This window comes from Salvelinus alpinus, chromosome 38, assembly GCF_045679555.1.
Source record: "Salvelinus alpinus chromosome 38, SLU_Salpinus.1, whole genome shotgun sequence".
Taxonomy (NCBI): Eukaryota; Metazoa; Chordata; class Actinopteri; order Salmoniformes; family Salmonidae; genus Salvelinus; species Salvelinus alpinus.
In genome coordinates, this window is record NC_092123.1 from 5468796 (window position 1) to 5490292 (window position 21497).

Genomic DNA, 21497 nt, shown 5'->3' on the forward strand with positions numbered 1-21497 from the left:
AGGTGTTTGCCGATACACCTGGAGCCTTCCATGCACTGCTTTTATATCTCTGCGGGAATTACTTTTGTACGTTGAGAAGAACATGGGGCTCCATTGCCCTTGCCAGAGCTTGTAAAGAAGCCATGGGGCTTTATGTCTCACCGAAGGGGCTTTTAGGCCTGGTGAATCAGCATTCAATGAGAGACTGACAGACAATGTAATTTTGGCTGCAATTACAGAGGCAGCCCAAATTTGATATTTTTTCCAGTAATTGGTCTTTTGACCAGTCACATCACACCTTTTCACATCTTTTTCAGAGCTGATCTGATTGGACAAAAGATCAATTACAACAACAAAAAATCTAAACTCAGCCTTAGAGAGGCACATAGAATCGGTGTCTAAGTCACTTACGCCTGCAGCAGCCCCTTCTGAAGTGCATGTTATCTTGTCCCCCGCGGTGCGGTTGAGCTAACGTAGGTTAATGTGATTAGCATGAGGTTTTAAGTAACAAGAACATTTCCCAGGACATAGACATATCTGATATTGGCAGAAATCTTAAATTATTTTTAATCTAACTGCTCTGTCCAATTTACAGTAGCTATTACAGTGAAAGAATACCATGCTATTGTTTGAGGAGAGTGCACAGTTGTGAACCTGAAAATGAATTAATAAACCAATTAGGCACATTTGGGCAGTCTTGATACAAATTGTTGAACAGAAATACAATGGTTCATTGGATCAGTCTAAAACTTTGCACATACACTGCTGCCATCTAGTGACCAAAATCTAAATTGCACCTGGCCATTTCAAAGATGACGGTGCAAAAATAAATAATAACTGCATGTTTCTTTATTTGTATTATCTTTTACAAGATCTATTCTATGTTCTCCTACATTAATTTCACCTTTCCACAAACTTCAGTGTTTCCTTTCAAATGGTATCAAGAATATGCATATCCTTGCATCAGGTCCTGAGCTACAGGCAGTTAGATTTGGGTATGTCATTTTAGGCGAAAATTGAAAAAAAGGTACGGCTCCTTAATAGGTTTTAACACCCAAAACTATTTGCCTGAAAGTTTATTTGTTGAGAAGCCATAACAATCACATCTTCAATGTGTTCTAGTGTAATTGCATTCCCCTCCAAGACGCTTGAAATAAGCAGCAAGACGCATTGTGAGAAACAGTGTAGAGTAGCATTTGAGAGGAGGTTTTCAATCATGGCCGCTTTGTATTCAAACCACTCTCTAGGTGTTTTTGTTCATGGGCTTTAAATTCTAATCTCTTATTTTCTTTGCCAGCCTTTATCAGGTCACAATGAAAACCAGCGGTGACTATCTCTAAAGTGGGCATTCTGGGCTTTTGTATATGATATTAGAAACACCGAGATATTGATAACTCCAGGAGAAGCCCAATCATGCTCGCAGAGGACACATCAGACTATCTGCTGACTGTTGACCAAAGATACTTATTTCGCTGACATTTTCCACCAGCCTTGTTATAATATTTATGTCATCTATACTTCATTCTCCTCTTTTGTATGAAGAGCTAGTCTGGTCCTCTCTCCCCAGACAGATGCATAGTGGGAGAAAGCTAAAGGCTCAATTTTAAACATATGTCACACTTGCAATGTGTTGAAATGCTCCATCAAGGTATATTTGAAGACATCTGATAGCATATCACTCCATTGCTTAGAGCCACGTCCGTCTGTGTTGCCTCTAAATGGCAAAACAGTGCTATGTTAAGGAAAGAGTGTGAGACTTGTTCACTGCCTATATTACGACAGCACTGGGTTGTTTGTCACCGCACACACCAAGAAGGCAGGGGACGACCCTGACACAGCTGATCTCTCTAACACACGGATTTGAGCGGTATCACCGTCAAAGGTCTAATCAATAGTTTGTTATACCATAGAGAAACCCACGCACTGCACCCTCCTCTACCGTCTTTCCTGCCTGAAGCAAATGATCGTTGTGCTTGTTAGCACCTGCTTGTTCATCACTGACTGCACCGAAACGTGTACTTCCCCGTTTATGGGTGATTGAATGGCAAGAAGCAGCTTGGTTATAATTGGTCTCTGCACCGAACTCCTTATTGCTTTTCGTAGCATGATAATTGAAGGTGGTGACAATGTAAAGTGTATGATAGTGTGGTACGCAAAGTGGACGGCAGAAAGTAGCATTATACGGCACAGTTAATTTAGTCCCTCACCTACTGTGGAGGAAAATGTACAATCTTCGGTTTGAGAAATGTGCTTTACAAATTAAATGAAATATTATAATTAAATGGAAAGACAGTACAATGGTCTTACTAGTTTGTACAGGGCTAGACAGCGAAACAGTGACAATGTTCTGAAGACATGGTTTATTTGTTGAGAAGCCATAACAATCACATCTTCAATGTGTTCTAGTGTAATTGCATTCCCCTCCAAGACGGTTAATAGTGGTCACGAATGGGTTGTCATATTCCAACACAATTATACAGTAGTTGTAATTAGAGAAACCTAATAATGCAAAACTTTGAGAAAAAAATCTGAAATGAAGGTCTATTGCATTAGTACGGTCTGTAATAATGGAATTACAACATTGGAAATTGGGAGCGGCAGAATTATAATGAAACAGGTGCGTGGGTTGGTGCTTTGTCCACTAAGATGTCAACGTTAATCGATGAAACCACTTCAATGTTTTCCATTCTGCCCTAGCCTATATCTAACTGTGTGGAAGTTACAGAAATATGAAATGCAGGGATATCTCCCTGTGATATCCATTTTCCAGACGGTAGAATCAGTTGAACAAGGTCTATAGTACGTATCTGGTGGTGAATAATAAGAAAAACCCTAGCCGCTGGAGGTCACTGAAATTTCAAGCTCGGCTCCGAGACATGATATTTCACAGCCTCCGTCACCCTGGGTCTCTCATTTAAACGTGGGGCACGGCTGTGTCGGGCATCCCTCTCTCCCTCGCTCCCTTCCTCCATCTCTCTCTCGCAGTGTGAGGTTGACTTAACAAGGCCCATGTCTCACTTACAGACAAGCCTTAACTCCCCCAAAAAAGAGGTTGGCATTTTAAGACTCATGAGGTCATTAAAAATCTTATTATACATATTGTATTTGTCTATTACATATTTAGGTCAATTGAAAACAGAGTGGTGAGGCTGCTGTTTCAGAAGCACTGTTTTTTTTGTCACGACTCTTTATTTGCATTTCACATGGGCAGAATATACAATCACTCTTCACAGAAGACCAATTAAGGTTGACCATCAAAAAAATTACCCATAATACCACAATTCTGTTAAACATGTCTACCTGTTAGTTCAATGCCTTACACGTTCAAGATAAACATCAAATCAGGAGAAAATAAGCTGTATCACTATCGTTTCATTTAATCACTATCTTTTCATTTGAAAGATGCATTATGACATACTTCATACATTATCCCATTTCAATAATTATAATGGCCAATTAATAAATCAAATCAAATCAAAATGAGAGTAAGTTATTATATTTGTTTCTGAAATCTATTGACATTTCATAAATGCTGCATTTTAAAAATAATGGTCTTCCCTTCTGTCTCTGTGCGGCCTTTTCAGAAGAATAAATAAACAATCAATTGACAATAGACCCAGCTGAAAAGACAGACAAAGTAGATGACTGTAAAGCTACTGTTAAGCTAATACTGAGTATGACTGGCAAAAGCCCATGGCACAAGAACCAAGAAAGAAACACTAGCCAACATAAATAAACACCCCCTCGTGTATTTCCTCATGCAACTGTTGTCCTTTACTCTTTTGTATGTACAATTCCCTCCCAAATTAACTCCACATTGTCGCGTCAACATTCAGTAGTCATATAAACTCTAATTATCATGCAGGTGGCGTCAGTTTTAGGGGTCAATAGAAACATTTTGACCAGTCACTCACTCCAATGTTTTATGTGGATCATGTTATACAATCCGAAATATTGTAGTTGTGTTTGTGCTCTCTCTGGTATTTTCGAGTGGCAATCCATCAGACAGGAAACATCCATCGAAAGAGAGAGAATATGATTTCACTAAGACATAACAGTACGAGCAGTATTTGTACATGATGCATTGTTGAGTATGTGTATCCATCAACTATGACCCTCCACCTATAGCTAAGTGATCCATTCCACAACACGCCGTACGGGGTGAGCGTTCCAGATCGCTGATCGTTTTGCAATTGTTTCCACTTCCGTGAGTCAATGTGTTGCAAAGGACATACGTTGCTGAATGAGCATGATACTAACATCATAAATAGTGGCAGATGAGCAACTACACTAAAAAGCACCTCTACACAGTTTAAGCAGGTAGCTACAATAACCAATACTTGTATCCGACCTTCCCGCATTGACAGCCACATATCTCATGTCTATACAGAACATTTTATAATATGCATCCCTGCAATGAAATGTCCTTAACCACTAGGCTACCTGCCTCCCTACTTGAAGAATGACACCTCAAAAAGTTTTTGAAGTTGAAACTGGATGTTGATACAGATTGTTATCATACTGTAAATGACTACTGCTAATAACAGGTAATTGAATATGTTGATTTATATAACGTCTAAATGGATAAGTTTAAGAACAAATCCCTTGTGTCTTTCAGCAATATTTGAAGTCCAAGAAATTAATTGGGTATATACAGATGTAGGATCTTAATTTGATCAACCTGTTTTTGCAGGGAATTTCCTGCACAGTAGGGAAAGCAAACTTGTAGTGTATTCAAGGTTTTTAAAGGCTTCTAAAGTTGTAATTTCCACTTTAAAATGTTGGACTTGGTTTGCCCTATCAAAAAAAGTTATCAACCCCTACAAAAATGTCCATTAATTATAATCTACACAATAATTTACATTTCTGTAGTATTTGTTGCTGTAGGAATATTTTCCTGCTGTGCGAAACTGGCCAAATTAAGATCATACATCTGTACTTACAAATGATATAAGACATGAGATCCAGCATTTAGTACTTACTGTAACAAGAACTTGTACCAGTAGCAAATGATGCAGACATCTAAGTATATCTCCAAAATCCCTACAACTCGCTGCTCAATGTCCTCAGCTGATAGTGCCATCTCTACACTCAGATCCATAATGAGTTAACACAATTCTCACACAGCTAAACGGCTGCTGAGTACTCACTGACTGTGATCCCGTCTGACTCCTAATCATCGGGACTATTGATCTGACGCGTTCAATCTTCCTTTAAACAGGAGAACACCGACGTTGATGAGGTCAGTGCCCACTGCCCCCAATAGGGACCCTACGGAGTAAGCAAAGGGTGATTGGAGGGCAAGCGATGAACGAAGAAGAAGGAGGCAATGGCAAGCATTCAGTTCTCAAAAACTCAAAACACCAGGATTATACAAAAGGGATCCTTCCAAAGAGTCTTAAGCTCTTGAGTATCCGATCCAAAGATGAAGCTGTAGAGTCCACAGGAGGCTGCTGAGGGGAGGACGGCTCATAATAATGGCAGGAACGGAGCAGATGGAATGGCATCAAACACCTGGAAACAATTTCTTTGATACCATTCCACTTACTCTGCTCCAGTCATTACCACGAGCCCGTTCGAGCCCGTTCGACCCAATTAAGGTGCCACCAACCTCCTGTGATAGTCTCTTAGGATTCTTCTCCAAAGACGACACTAGAGTCTGATGTAGCCAATACACTACGTAGTGTTATGTACACAGTAGGCTATATGTACTGTCATAATACTCTAGTGTTATCTTCGGGTAGAGTAGGGGACAAATGGACGCCTCTAGGTCTATGTCAGAGCGAGGGAGACCAGCGTGAGGGAGACCAGCAGCAAAAGAAGGGAGGAAAATGAAAAGGTCGCGGCTGATGGGACCGGGCGGTTCTTCTTCCGGGGCCCATTGCAGAGCGGTGTGTTACAGCAGGAAATGCACACCGAGTTGATCCTTCCAGTGCAGAACTGCTGGTAGCCTGACGAGGATATGAGGCACGCCCCGGATGAGGCGCAGGACTTGCGGTAAAATATGCCTGAAGAAGGAGAGAGAGAAGCGGTCAGGGATAGTGGAAAGCTATACAGGAAGTGCAGGTCAAGGTATATGTGGTAGTGAGACTGTTGGTGAAACTGAGCCAAGTCTCGGAGCAAACTGAGGTAGCACAAGAACTGGGGAAGGGAGGGGTGAAAGTCCTTCAACTGTCATTTTTGTTTTGTTTTCATGAATGTGTGTATGTTTTATGTTATGTCTGGCCTATGCCATGTCTCTCACCCTTTCACAGTGCATTTTCTTGTACGTAGAGCAAATATCTGTGAAAATCAGACAAAGCCATATCTAATCTACCTTTTTTCACAAATATACAGGAATAACAATTACACATCAAGAAAATGTGGTGATTTGAAAATATTAGCCTTAGGATCTTAGCTTAGTGAGAAATTCTTGAGACATACAGTATATTGTAATTCAGTGCTATTTGCAATTGAACAGAACTTTATCCTGATCAATACTGGAGTGGGTCATATTACTGCGAGGTGGTCCTCTAAGTGCCTAGAACCTTTGTAGAGCCGTTATACAAAATAAAACATTTGAGAATGTCATCTCGACATAGAACATAATGCTCTCAAACTATGGAACAATTGCAACAAAACTATGCTTTGATTTATATGGTGGCGAGAGAATGCACATGAATAAGAGGGTTTCGATTTCATGGAAATATTGTTGTGCCATTAGTCTTACCACAGGAGGTGGTAAGAAAGCCTGCGTCTCCCTGCCTGATGAATGAACACCTTGCAGGGACTCAACAACTCCCACTTCTCCCTACTCCTTCCTAGGAAATAGACACTGGGCTTTTGGACACAAACAAATCCAAGGTGATCCTGGAGATGTGACTCAAGCTCCACTGAATCCATACGCATTTGTACTTGTTATAAGCATATATGGATGCTTATAATGTCTTTATACAAGGTTTATAATGTGTTCTTTGCTGAAATTTGTCAACAGACTGCAACGAGCTGTCATAATGGTGAGTAGGGGCGGCAGGTAGCCTAGTGGTTAGAGCGTTGGGCCAGTAACCGAAAGGTTGCTGCATCGAATCCCCGAGCTGACAAGGTAAAAATCTGTCATTCTGGCCCCGAACAAAGCAGTTAACCCAGTTAACCCACTGTTCCCCGGTAGGCCGTCAGTTCATAAGTGCTTACGACAAGTCTTACATTGCATTGTAACTGTGGCATAACGCGTTATACCTGTCGCCGTTAAGTAAAGTGTTACGAAAAGTTCTAATTAAAGCGTAGAGAGGGAATAGATGAAAGGGGGAAGAGAACTGCTAGTCACATTAAAACTTCCATCAAAACTTTAATGCTCTAATTTACTCGTCTTTCTCTCGAAATAATGACAGACGAGCTGTCAGACAAAGTGGCAATTTGTAAATGCAATACAATATTCTTGTTTTGTCTCAAAGACGTCAGACAAGCCTTCAAGACAAAAGTAGCCCATTTCAGCCTGCGTCAGCCCCTGATTACTGCTATTAAGTTTGACTTAACTAACAATACAACTTCAGCTTAATCAACCCTCTGCTTTGTTCCATACTTCATCACTATGCACATTTAGAACTGACAGTCTAACAAACCAAGTCCCCAAACCTTTGTTGGGGAGAGGAATGTGTAGAGACCAAGCTGACACCAATTCACGTGCAGAAGTCAACTTTCCCTGAGGATTACGTTACAGACGTCTTCACATATCATAAACACATTATGCAAGTGTTTCTTTCCACGATAACGTTGTGGTAATTCGCAAATTAATTATTTGTGATAAATTGTGGTTGCTGCATATAAAGATAATTAGTTAGGCTCCTGGTCTCAGGCTGACATTATATGAAATGATCAAATTAAGGAACACATTCATTACCCAACATTGCTAGAAGGTTTTATGTTGGAATAAAAGTATGCATGAATTTTCATTTTATCTGCTTACAGGAGCACATAAGAATCCCTTTGCCAACATCGCATTAGAATCAAATGACTCAGAAGACCTTTCGAAAGAGTGCAGAGACTGGAAAAGATTTCTGAATATACTGTAAGCATGTGCATTTCACACAAAAGTGAATCCTTATCTCAAGGTTATTCAAACCATTACACAGCATTACACAGTGTACATTTGTTCATGACATTATTGCCATAGATCATTGCCTTTGAGTGATGAAGTTTGTCAACCATCACGTTCAGAGACATAGTTTGGGCATAAAACACTCGCTAAAGACAATCTAGCTACATGTATGATGGTCTTGGTACATTTTTTGAATACTCTTGTAAATGAAAGCATACATTTGATCACAAGTGACATACTGTACATGTAATAACATTGGATGTGGTAGGGTCAATAGGCCTAGTGTATTTGAAGGGTGTTATCTCATTAAGCAATAAGGAACGAAGGGGTGTGCTTGCCAATATACCACTGCTAAGGGCTGTTCTTAAGCGCGATGCAACGCGGATTGCCTGGATACAGCCCTTAGCTGTGGTATATTGGCCATATACCACAAACCTCCTGAGGTGTCTTGTTGCTATTATAAACTGGTTACCAATGTAATTACAGCAGTACAAATAAATGTTTTGCCATACCTGTGGTATACGGTCTGATAATCCACAGCTTTCAGCCAATCAGAATTCAGGGCTCATATTACCCAGTTTATAATTTTTTTAAATTATGCATGGATCAACTGAGTACAGCAACCAGCAACCAAGGGGGTTAACCACCCTTTGGGATAATCCCATTAAAAGAATATGAGCCATAAACTATGAATTAACTATGGTAATAGCCTCTTCATCTATGGAGATTCTTTGATAGTTCCCAATTGATTTAGTGGGCATACGTATAGGCCTAGTTTATGATCTCATTTGTTGACGTCACAAGGAGAACCTATAGGTCAATTCCACTGAATTCAGAGATAGAGAGGAAGTACAGGAAAGAGGGAAATATACCTTATTTAGGTCACATGTTAAAAGTGTCACAGTCCGGTGTGGCTTGGTTTTGCATGGCAAGGTAGGTGTCAGAGAAGGCAGTGTGGCCTGGGGTGGTCTAGCTGCAGAACACATTTATATTGTGTTCGGCGTAGGTTCTAATCCGGCCCACACCCTTCTGACACAAAACAGATCCCCCGAACTTCCTGTCTTTCTCTCACTCGTCTCTCTCGTCAGACTAAAGCTCACGCTCTGCTGTGGTGGAGATAGAGCATCTGTGAGAAGGGACTACTCTCCCACTATCTCTATCCAATAAAGAACAAATGATGAAAGGAATGGGACTGCCCAGGAGATGCTGTTTTCTTACCATCCTTCTTCACCAGTACCTCCTTCTGACACATGTCCTGCACGTTGACCGTGCAGTTGACAATGAACTCCGGCGTGGAGCATTCATTGTTTTTCACCTCCTCACACTGGTAACACTGGATCTGGAGAGCATAACCTGTACAAGAGAGAGACCGGAAGAACCACAAGGGTTAAAAAAAGCCCACGAGAACAGTTCACCAGTATCTGGCATATAGTATCTCATTAGTCTATGAATGTTGGTCAAGAGAGGCTACAAGCAAATTCTTTCAATTGTGTTTAGCTGTGCTTGATTGAGCTTGCCTGGCACATCATAACCAATGGAGTAGTCAGAAAAGTGCAAAGCAACTCTGCCCAACCGGCACTCCAGGCAGGCTTGATCAAAACGCTGAATGTTTTTGAAAGATTAGGCCTAAAATCTTACTTGAAAGATTTGAAAATGTTATTTTGTGCAGTTCAGTCATGAGTATTATCCCTTGTTCATCTGGGGCCTTTCAGCCCCACATATTTTCCTCCCAACTAATCAAGAATAAGTGTTTTCGTGATCTATTGCCATTACCACAGACCAGGAACTGCATCCTCGAGGAGAGACAAATGCATCTTTGAAATGAAAAAGTCTCTTTGCTGGCATTTTGAAAGTCAACTTGGTCCCTATTTGCAATGATCAGAGGACAAGGAGGTGGACTCTGGAAAAAAAGACTGGATCTCCTCGATGAATAACAAATGTGAAGATTGTCTCAAAGAGCATTTCATGTTGGAGAGACGTTGTTGATGCTATCCTTACACATGCGGACATGTTACAAATATCAGACAATAGGCATTGAAGCTAATATGATGACGTTTCTGTACCGCACCACAGAAAGCACTGACAAGTCACACAGAACACATACTTCTCTGACTACATACACATTTGTCAAGACAACAAAGAAACACAGTAGAGAGGAGTTGTTTAATGCACAAACAGATCTGGAGTCAGGATAAAGGGATTTTGACTGAAAATAATGAAAAATATGTTTCAACAATATAAATCCATACTCTCATTTACTTGCCAACTAAACTTAATATAGAGCCGTCAGACACTTGTGTGTGGAAGCTGGGCATACTGTATCTGTGCAGGGAAAAAGGCCCCTCAACTGTACCCACTAAAATAATAATTGCCATTGTGACTACTACAGGTCAAAACAATCAAGCCAGAGTGTTTCAAACAGAGTGCTTTATCCACACACTCAATGAAGCTGTTGCTCTAGCACTGACTTCAAATGAGATGCATTCATTCTAACATGACTGATTGGAATTAAATGGAAATTGAGATTAACAAAGAATGACAGATGGTTGGCTATTCATGCAAAGTTGTTTCACAGGGATGAAAAATCGGAAGAATTTAACAGAGGATACCGAATGGAGAGCACAATCTGATTCAGGGTTTGCAAACGGGGGTTTAGCAGAAACATGCATGACCGTGCAATGATAAACAATAATTCAACATTTTCTCAAGCGCCACAGTTTCAGGTCATTTGTTCTCCATGACAGATAGTACTGTGTTCTAATTATTGAAATGGCGACAGTCATTCATTTCCCAGTCTGACAGCGCCATCAAGCACAAATTCAATTGAAAAGGATCCCCCCCAAAAAATCAGAGCGTAATTACTTTAAAACCAGATAAATGCTTCAAAATTCCATCCATCAACCGAGCAATAGTCTCTTAAAGTGCCTAAACACATCCTAGACTGTGCTGCATTTGTCCTCTATAAACCACTGGATATTGACACTATATATAATGAACATTTAAGCACGCATAAAGTAATGTACATATTGTCTATACTGTTCATATTGTTCCGTAATACCCTTTTCACTGAGGTAAAAACATCCTCAAGTTATTTAGAAGTCATTTCTGCTGACAGAGAAGATGATGTTTAAGGAGTGGGTATGTTAACCAAACGCAGCACATCCAACTCAGAACGGACAGAACATTTGTATGTTATTTACACCAGAGGCATTTTTGGTGTGATCAAGTTCTTACACGCCACTGTTCATATGCCATGTGCAATGGGTTCAAGTGGAAATATGGACTGGAAAAGCTCTGAGCGGCTCATTGTCACATCATTCTGATGATATGATCAGTGGGGGGATGTTGGAATGACAATGCGGACTACTCCATTGACATGGATTATCATGGTCATTTTACCTGATTCTTTTTTAACAACCACATTACCACCATTTGTATACGTTATTTCCATATCATTGCTATAAGGTGACCCATGTGGATTGAGAAATCAGTTTATTTGCCGTAATCTATCTTCAATTGTGTATTTTCCTTCCACAGTCATCTGAAAAGAGACAGCTTTGTTATTCTCTGCATATTTAGTGATATTAATATTCAACACAGGTGTTCATGGAGTGGTAGATCAGCTCATTTAACACCCACTAAAAAATTGTGATTTAGTTTACTACATTCACCTGAGCGGACAACTGTTGATCAATCATGCTCCTTATCATTTGAGCTTGATGGAATGCCTACACCTTTAAAATAAAATGTTGAATTGCATTTGTGTTGTCAATTAGAGAGCTATTAATTAGCTATTGATAATGAGTGGCCTAGACATGTCCCTCTGCTTTATAAAATGAGTGAATACATTCGTCACGTGTAATGGTGTCTAGTCATGTTTAATAGCAATTAATCGGGAATACTTAATAGCCTAATTAGCATGCCATGTAGGGCAATTGTAAGATCAGAAAGATGTTCTTAATATGGAATAATGTTCAATGTTTCAGCATGTCACGCTCTATTATTTTACATTTACATTTGTAATCAACATCATTAAATTGAATCAAAGATATGTAAAATAGTAGTCTAAATCACATTTTGAAAATATCTGCCTTTGCACAGGTGATATGTGCATTAGTTTTACAGACGCAATTATGACCTAAGGTGACATATTTTCTGTAGCTGGAGCGCAGGTGCCATTAGAAATGTAAAATCCAAGAATCTGTGCCACAATTTCTTATTCCAAGACAGTTATAAATGCATTTAACGAGATGATTTGATCTGCAATGGTAACCTCCTGCGCGCCTCACTGTTGGCATTACCAGACCTCTACTGGACTTCTGAAAACGATTTAATTGTTTTCATCCGACAAAAAAAGCTGCCCAAAATCATTTAACCATAATCCAAACTTGAATTAGATTGGAATACCTGGAAACGTTGACACATCACTTGAGGAAATGCTCTCAGCATCCGAATACAACGCAGCAAGCCAACACATGTAAGATTACGCAGTCTCCAAAGTTTAGCATACCTGTTTTGAGGAAAATTCCAAGCAAAGTTGCATAAATGAGAAGCAACATCCTCTCCCAAATGACACTTTAGAGGAACACATCAGACCAGGTGAACTTAAAACGAAAGCAAAACCCTTAGATGGATCCGTGGCATCAATGTGTTAGAGCACATTCTGCAGCGAGGAATGTGATGCGCAGCGCTGGACGAGGGTGAGCTCTGCCGTTCGAGAGACTACGTTGCAGAATTCCAGTGAAATTGGATAAAGATAAATCATAAAACGTACCACGTGATGAAAGCTCGTGATATGGAAGCAATTCATCAATCACTCATATCCTACACACGCAGATCCGTGACTGTTAATTGCGTCCAAATATGAAAAAGTCACCTTTGGATAGGCTTTTGGGCATGGAATGCACCGTTGGCAGCCATGCACATTTAACCATATTTAGAAAAGCTACTCATTCTTAAATACATTTGTTGAGATCATCTCGTGGTTCTTCTGTGTCTTTTATGGATCGTGTAGGTTTCAGTTAGAGAGAGAGAGAGAGAGAGAGAGAGAGAGAGAGAGAGAGCGAGCGAGAGAGAGAGAGAGAGAGAGAGAGAGAGAGAGAGAGATGGGAGAGACAGCGAGAGAAAATGTTTGGAAGTCACTCTTGGGTGGCTGAATTAATTACTTTTATTTATAGTCACATAATTACCCATCAAGAGACTAATTGTTATAAATCCCCCTGCTTTGTAAGCACTGTCTCAGAGAGTAAAGCTCAGTGAACACGAGCTATACGTTTAACACGTTTTGTAGTTGAAGAATATGACATGAGCTTTATGGCAAGCATTTGAAGACAGGACGTGGCTCAAACCTTCCCTTGCCATTATTAATCAATTCCCTGCTGTAGCCTACTTACAGACACTTCAGGTACACATTTATGAGCGCAATGGCAAAGATCCGTGAAGATCTCACTGCTCCTTGTGACTATAGTACCTTACATTTGACAGTATATGATATTGAACGCACACCTGTATGACAGCACGCACCGACACACAAACTTCAACCTCCAACAGTTACGGAAGCTGCACCAAATTGAAAATAGGAAATCATTTATTTTTATTTGTATTGGAAATTATTACATAAAATATATCATTAAAAGTCTAATGTAACAGCCAAAATTGCACACGTAATTACCGAAGTAACACTGCTGGTAACAGGTTCTCTTACAAAGGAACAATCAAGCAGAGAAGATGTGAAGTAGGACAATTAAACACCACTATACAGTTCCATGTACAAAAAGTGGGATATAAATACTCGTCAGCTAGAAAAAAATACATTATGGTCTTAGCAAGACTCTCCTTACATATTGTTAACAGTTTCATGGAAAATGGTTCAAACAATGAAACGTACACAATCTGTTTTTGATTAGCACCAGAATCAAATTACGCACGTTTGGCATGATGATGTATTCCTACTACATTTCAAATGTGTTATTGGATAAAGTGATAAAAGGTTGCAGCTGTAGCTTTTATTCGGCAAAAAACATTTTGTATCGACAAACCCTACAGGAAGTCACAAAACGAGGAAACGATCAAGAAAAGTTTAGCTGTTCTCAATCAGAAGACATATAGACAAGATTGAATGATTGGCAAACATAACACAATGATTTAAATTTAAAATTGCATATACCAGTCAGCAATGCTCCATTTTGATATTAACTTAATTGCAGTTTTTAACACACAAACAAAATATACAAAGAAAGGAGTGTTTTATGATTCTACAAGAGACACAATTTCAACAGTTCTGTTATCCTGCAGTTCATAAAGGTTTTACTTTTCAAAAAATGTCTGTTTTCCATTAAAAAATGACAGCATTTTCCGTGAGTTGTAACCTTATATTCAAGGTAACTAGGTATAAGCGTTGCATTTTCCCTGAGCTACTGGCAGAGACCTTGCTCCGCAAATGTGTTATTGAAGCCAACAGAAGTTTCTGATTCATCAGTACCATTCAGACACTAGTTTAGTTCTGTTTACATTACATACTGAGTGACCCAAGTACAATGGTGATGGTACGGGAAACATCAGGATTTTTTTCTACTTCCCCAGAGTCAGATGAATTCGTGGATACGTCTCTGCGTGCAGTTTGAAGGACGCTGCTAAATAGTGTTCGCATAATGACTGGAAGTCTATGGTAACTGCTAGCATGCTAGTAGATACCATAGACGTCCAGTCATTGCGCTAACGATAGTTAGCATTGGCTCAGAAACTAACTCTGACTTCCTTCATACTTGAAGCAGAGACATAATAATGGCCTCCATGAGTTCATCTGACTGGGGATGAAGATAAAGGGCTTTGTTGCCAAATATCCCGAAGTATCCCTTTAAGCCACTACACAGCAGTTGAAGTTCATCTTGACAGTTTTGACTTGCTGGTAGAAATGATTGATCATGTATTGATCATGTATTTCTCATCTGTACTACAACTCAAAGTCGAAACTGACTCCAGTACATTCAATATGCAGGATATTGTTCTTTAAGATTCCACAGTACTGGTGGTTCAATTAAATGTGCATATGCATGTATTTAGGTCACTTAATATAAAGTATAAATCACACCACTTCAAAAATAAAATACATTATTTGTTCTTGTTCTCATGTGTGTCACATTTTAGTTCACCATGCAACTTTCAAGATACCACAGCAGTCTGAAAATCGTACACGTTTGAGCCAATGGCTTTAAGAGCTATGATTGCATGGTATGGGTTGCAGTGTATTGCATGATGGTAGTTGTGGCGTGTAGGCGTGCCATTATGGCATACAACACTGTGGCAGTAAAACTTTGTTCCAATTCAAATTTGAGAAATAATGATCAGTGAGAAAACCATCTATCCACATCCAACAACCCTAATAGTTTTTTGCACATTTGATGATTCTTAAGGTATTGCTTCACACTACTTGGCATCATCAGTTGCTCCTGATGATATTACTAATTGGTTTGATTTTGTGGTATTTACTCTAGTTGTGTCTTCAAGTTGAATTTCACTTTTTAAATTCCTTAAAAACTTTGTACATTATTTTTTACAGTGCAATGATAAAAGAAATCCCCCTTCGGGAAAAAATATATAACGCTAGAAGACAATTTCTAATATTGCTTTCCACACCTTGAACGGTGGTAAGGTTGTAGCCTATAGTTTAATTGTCCAGGTTAGAGGTCATGCAAACTGTACAGTCTGGGTTCACGTCCTTATCTTATGACATCACCTATGACATCACTTCCTTCCTTGTGACCTAAGTGCTTCGGTTGGTGGGAGTAGCAGAGGACTCCACAGAATCGTCCCCGGCCTCCACTTTCTTACTCTACACATCGTTGGAGCCTTGACTGGTGCATGAGGAGAAGCTGTCGTAAAGCGAATCGCTGAGAGAACCCACACGCTCCGCCCCGGGCTTGTTGGAGTAGTAGCTGGACGACGAGGGCTCGTTGTCAACCCTGCTGCAGCAGTCCTCTTCTCTCTCCCCTGCGGAACAGGAGCAGTCATCGCTGCTGGGCCTTAGCTCTGTCTCCGGGTACAGCCCCAGCCCACTGCTGTTCAACTTGTTCAGGGACTCCAAGGACACGTCTCTGGAGCCGGCCTGGTCCCCTCCGTCGCAGCTGCCTGTCGTCATGTCCACTTGATTCCCTTTCTACAGCAAAAACAAGACAAACAAGAGAGGAGAAAATTAGACGAGAGGTGTTTTTGTCATCTGCCCACACTGCGTCCACAATGCAGCACATTATTATCACACTTTAAAAGGGTCAATCTGGTATTCAAACAACAATAAAGCTTTCCCAGATTGACCCTTTCTCCATATCATTTCATATAAGTAATCTGTCACTCGGTCTCTCAATAAAGAAACAACAAAAACAAGGCTGTCATGCTGAATTTACACTGAGTGTACAAAACATTAGGAACACCTTCCTAATATTGAGTTGCACCCCCTTTTGCCCTCAGAACAGCCACAATTCGTCGGGGCATGGACTCTACAAGGTGTCGAATGTGTTCCACAGGGATGCTGACCCATGTTGACTCGCGAGGTCAGTCTATGTCATGGAAATGTTTTGTACACTCAGTGTACATCTACTTCAGCGTGAAGCAACACTACAAAGCAATTTGACTACTGCCATTCCCGAGTATTGCATTGATTTATTGAGAGCTTTGTTTATTCTCCTCCTATGCTTAAGGCCCAATGAGTCTGTCTGGGGGAATCTGCCGGGAGATATCAACCTCTCTACATGGAGGGGGGGGGGGGAGTGATTCTCCTTCGTGGCTGTTTTAACACAACGTATTATAATGTTGTCAGCAGCCCATGTTGTTAAAAAGGAAACGAGTCAAGCCGGCTTATTCTCGCTAATAAATTAACACAAATGGCTTAACCTGAAATATACTGTAGAGCAAACATCTATTGTATATGATTTTGCATATTGACATATTGTTTTTGGTATGCACAGAGAATCTCACTTAAAGGTATAATGTGGGATCTGGGTATCTGTTCAATGGAGATTTCAATCCATTGTGTGTTGAAGAATGTAACACAACAAGAGTGGGGCTGCCATTTTGCTAAGAAATAAATCCCAGATTGCAGCATTAACGTTGCAGTTTCAGGATGCATCCCTAGAGCCCTCTAGGTCCTGTTGTTTATGTACTTTTGAGAAATATTTTTGGCATGTACACTTTAATCGTGTTTGGTTGCTGAACTCATTGCCTTCTTCATGGAAAACGCCTCCAAGCCATTCCACCAACCTTGAGTAAATTGGCAACACAACAATAGGAGAAGTCCCCAGTGAGATAAATATATATAAAAAGCTCTGCAGCTCCAATCTAGCATAATCACAGAAATCACGCATAATGTATTTTTCCACATACTGTCATAAATCTAACCACAGTGAATACAAAACACATCTTCAGTAGAAAAAAAATGTATGCTGTGTAATTCAACCTTGGTCAATAACTATTAGAATATCTTAACGGAAATATGTATGCAGAAATGCACTGAGGAATCTTGAAATAATTTGAGGAATTATTAGAAGGAGCATGTGCTCTCTGGCTGCATTTTATCTGTGGTAAAGGTAAACACAATTCTCTGCGGTAACTGGATTTTCCTCCAGCCAATCTACCGAAGGGGCCAAGCCATCCACACATTTCCCGGGTGGAGAGTATACAGAGGTATTACCATATTATCCGGGGTATAGACCGCCCTCGGGGTTGCACCAACTCCTCATCATTAAGTGTTCATTGCCAGGTGCCTCTTAGAAATGGCTTTCCTCCCAGGAACTCCAACCACTCCGCTAACAATCTGGTGGTTCACAATAATGCATTCTAAACACAGGCACCGCGGGTTATATATTCTTCATGTACTAAATCAGCACAGAGAAAATCAGAAATACCCTAGACTTCTGAAAAATACCACTTTTGAGGTACAATGACTAATAATGGTAATTCAAGGGTTGGTGATAAAAAACAAATGTGATTCAAATCTGCACACTGACACATATCTCCATTCTAGCAAAGTTACTGGGGAATCAAAAGTGCCATATCGAAAATGCTTTTTAGTCCAAGACTAGGCTCAATCTGGGTCCGGGAAACAAACCCTATAGTATGTGCCAGTGTAGTGTAGTCTACAGGTGCATGGATGTGGAAGACCATGAGAACAGAGCAGAGGGTGTATGACTTGATTGTGATCAGTGATTGGAATTGGGGTGGCCTTTCGTTCAGTGCCTATGACAGTGAGGAACAGCAATCATGGTCCTGCTCTTCTCCTAACAGCACTGAGCTCTCTATCTCGGCAGGAGGGATTCTTATCTGTGATTGAATTTGATTTGGTGAAACACAATTACCACTCGTCTGTGGGTCGAAACCAACCTCCGTGCAGACCTTGACCATCCGCTGGCACCTAAGGAGCCAGTTGAAGTGTATCCTTTACAATGGAACACACGGGGAAACATCACCTCAGGGGCACTTCAGGTGGAAAAAGAGCTTGTCTACGGCTAATTGGTTATCATCTAGTAACACTGAGGTATTTCAGGTCAATGGGAATGTCTTGGGTGACTGGGATTCTGAAAGAATATATACGTTGGAAACATTCTTACTTCTAAAGGTGTCAAGAGCCAGTCAGTCGATAAGGAGGCCAAAGAGAGAACGGCTGTTCTTCTCCCTGACTGGGATTCTGGACAATTGTTGTGTGTCTGAAATATTTATTGTTCATATACCACTAATGGTATACTGTAGTGTATGTATGTAAACTCAGCAAAAAAAGAAACGTCCTCTCACTGTCAACTGTGTTTATTTTTCAGCAAACTTAACATGTGTAAATATTTGTATGATCATAACAAGATTCAACAACTGAGATACAAACTGAACAAGTTCCACAGACATGTGACTAACAGAAATGGAATAATGTGTCCCTGAACAAAGGGGGGTCAAAATCTAAAGTAACAGTCAGTATCTGGTGTGGCCACCAGCTGCATTAAGTACTGCTGTGCATCTCTTCCTCATGGACTGCACCAGATTTGCCAGTTCTTGCTGTGAGATGTTACCCCACTCTTCCACCAAGGCACCTGCAAGTTCCCGGACATTTCTGGGGGGAATGTCCCTAGCCCTCACCCCCCAATCCAACAGGTCCCAGACGTGCTCAATGGGATTGAGATCCGGGCTCTTCGCTGGCCATGGCAGAACACTGACATTCCTGTCCTGCAGGAAATCATGCACAGAACGAGCAGTATGGCTGGTGGCATTGTCATGCTGGAGGGTCATGTCAGGATGAGCCTGCAGGAAGGAGGATGTAACGCACAGAGTTGAGATTGCCTGCAATGACAACAAGCTCAGTCCGATGATGCTGTCACACCCCGCCCCAGACCATGACGGACCGTCCACCTCCAAATCGATCCTGCTCCAGAGTACAGGACTCGGTGTAATGCTCATTCCTTCGATGATAAACGCGAATCCAACCATCAACCCTGGTGAGACAAAACAGCGACTCGTCAGTGAAGAGCACTTTTTGCCAGTCCTGTCTGATCCAGCGATGGTGGGTTTGTGCCCATAGGCGACGTTGTTGCCTGTGATGTGTGATGAGGACCTGCCTTACAACAGGCCTACAAGCCCTCAGTCCAGCCTCTCTCAGCCTGTTGCGGACAGTCTGAGCACTGATGGAGGGATTGTGCTTTCCTGGTGTAACTCGGGCAGTTATTGTTGCCATCCTGTACCTGTCCCGCAGGTGTGATGTTCAGGTGTACCGATCCTGTGCAGGTGTTGTTGCACGTGGCCTGCCACTGCGAGGACAATCAGCTGTCTGTCCTGTCGTCTCACGGTACGGCCATTGCAATTAATTGCCCTGGCCACATCTGCAGTCCTCATGCCTCCTTGCAGCATGCCTAAGGCACACTCACACAGAAGAGCAGAGACCCTGAACATCTTTCTTTTGGTGTTTTTCAGAGTCAGTAGAAAGGCCTCTTTAGTGTCCTAAGTTTTCATAACTGTGACCTTAATTGTCTTAACGACCTTTCCACAGGTGCATGTTCATTAATTGTTTATGTTTCATGGGAAACAGTGTTTAAACCCTTTACAATGAAGATCTGTAAAGTTATTTGGATTTTTACGAATTATCTTTGAAAGACAGGGTCCTGAAAAAGGGACGTTTCTTTTTTTGCTGAGTTTATGTATGTATGTATGTATGTATGTATGTATGTATGTATGTATGTATGTATGTATGTATGTATGTATGTATGTATGTACAGGCAGTAGCAGCTGGCATGCAATTGAAATCAATCAATATATATATATATATATGGGCCTCCACACTTACATGTCTGTACTTCTATTTCCAATTGCATGTCCAAGACCAAAAACATCCCTCTCTCTCCCCATTACATTAGTGCTCCAGGTAACAAGCTGTTACAAGCAGCTGGGGAGAAGGTGTGAACACAGATATTATATAGTTATGAGGCATATGGCTGTGTAACCTAGCCCTTTCTGGTCTGGCTCCTTATGTCCTGCCATGCCCGGCCCCAGCACAGCATCCAATGCTGTTTTCCCCCTGTCAGAGAGGCCTGCAGCAATCTCAATTACCCATCAGGAGAGAGAAAAAGAGAGGTAGAGAGAGAAGGGAGAAGGAAAGAACGAGAGAAAAAGGGAGAGAATGAAAGAAAGAGAGGGGAAGAAAGAGAGGATGAGCGCCAAACTGAGAAAGATATAGAAAGAAAAGGGGGTGGGGTTGAAGGAGGCAGAGGGAAGAGGGGGTGTAGCCAGGCAGGCAGAGAGGCAGGCAGCGTGGCTGTCAGGCAGTGTCAGGATGATGAATGGGGGCCAGGCTGGGCCATGAGGTCTCTGATGAGAGCTGCCGAGCTTTACATCACTCTCCTGAATGTTTGTGAAAGGTTATTAAAGGCACTTAAATCACCCAATCTCACACTGCATCCGCGCTCCCCGTCCGCACCTTCCACACACTTCGCACTTCCCAAACGAATCTTCCATAACAATATTATGAACTTACCTGACTGACTGTGAATGGTTACATATACAGTGTGGTCCCAACACCATATTTTACAGTAGGTATGGGTTTCTTTTCGACTCATACATTGTCATTTTGGTGCCACACCCACCACTGGTGTGCGTGGCCAAAGACCTCTATTTTCATGTAATCTGACCAAAGCACCAGTTCCTATCGAATCCAAGTGCCAATGCCATTTAGCACTGCTAGGTGATTTGAAAAGTCCTAGTCAATCGATCAATAATATAATACTCTTAGCAAAATTATCTTTAATTAAAACATTTAAATTAAAAAATATATATATATATATTTAATTTACAATCTGTAGAAACTAAGAGAACAGAAAGGTTCAGAGCTTTTGTGAAACATCATCATACATTTAAATAATAATAATATTGCAAATAGAAAACTGGATGGACTTCAGTGATAGATGGGGGGGTTAAGGGTAGC

At 40.9% G+C, this 21497-nt stretch overlaps 2 protein-coding genes across 4 annotated transcripts in view; both read right to left on the minus strand.

Moving 5' to 3' along the window:
• Positions 1–3143: 3143 nt before the first annotated feature.
• On the minus strand, positions 3144–13052 carry LOC139566323 (ly6/PLAUR domain-containing protein 1-like). The gene is made up of 3 exons (XM_071387437.1): positions 12564–13052; positions 9272–9406; positions 3144–5987 (listed from the first exon to the last, which is right to left on the minus strand). Exons 1-3 carry the CDS (start codon positions 12610–12612, stop codon positions 5752–5754), a joined length of 420 nt encoding a protein of 139 aa, XP_071243538.1. The 5' UTR covers positions 12613–13052; the 3' UTR covers positions 3144–5751.
• Positions 13053–13622: 570 nt separating this feature from the next.
• Positions 13623–21497, minus strand: part of LOC139566448 (nck-associated protein 5-like) — a 166438-nt gene continuing 158563 nt past the window's right edge. For all 3 annotated transcript variants that reach the window (XM_071387624.1, XM_071387626.1, XM_071387625.1), the window contains one exon: positions 13623–16208. In XM_071387624.1, coding sequence (XP_071243725.1) covers positions 15885–16208 — 324 coding nt within the window. In that variant the 3' untranslated portion in view covers positions 13623–15884. The remainder of the gene's footprint in view (positions 16209–21497) is intronic.

Excerpts from the sequence above, each read along its gene's own strand:
- LOC139566323 (XM_071387437.1), bottom strand. The coding sequence starts at position 12,612 with ATGTTGCTTCTCATTTATGCAACTTTGCTTGGAATTTTCCTCAAAACA. Across the intron at positions 9,407-12,563 it reads TGGAATTTTCCTCAAAACAG|GTTATGCTCTCCAGATCCAG; the intron begins GTATGCTAAACT and ends TCTCTTGTACAG. Across the intron at positions 5,988-9,271 it reads GGTACTGGTGAAGAAGGATG|GCATATTTTACCGCAAGTCC; the intron begins GTAAGAAAACAG and ends CTCCTTCTTCAG.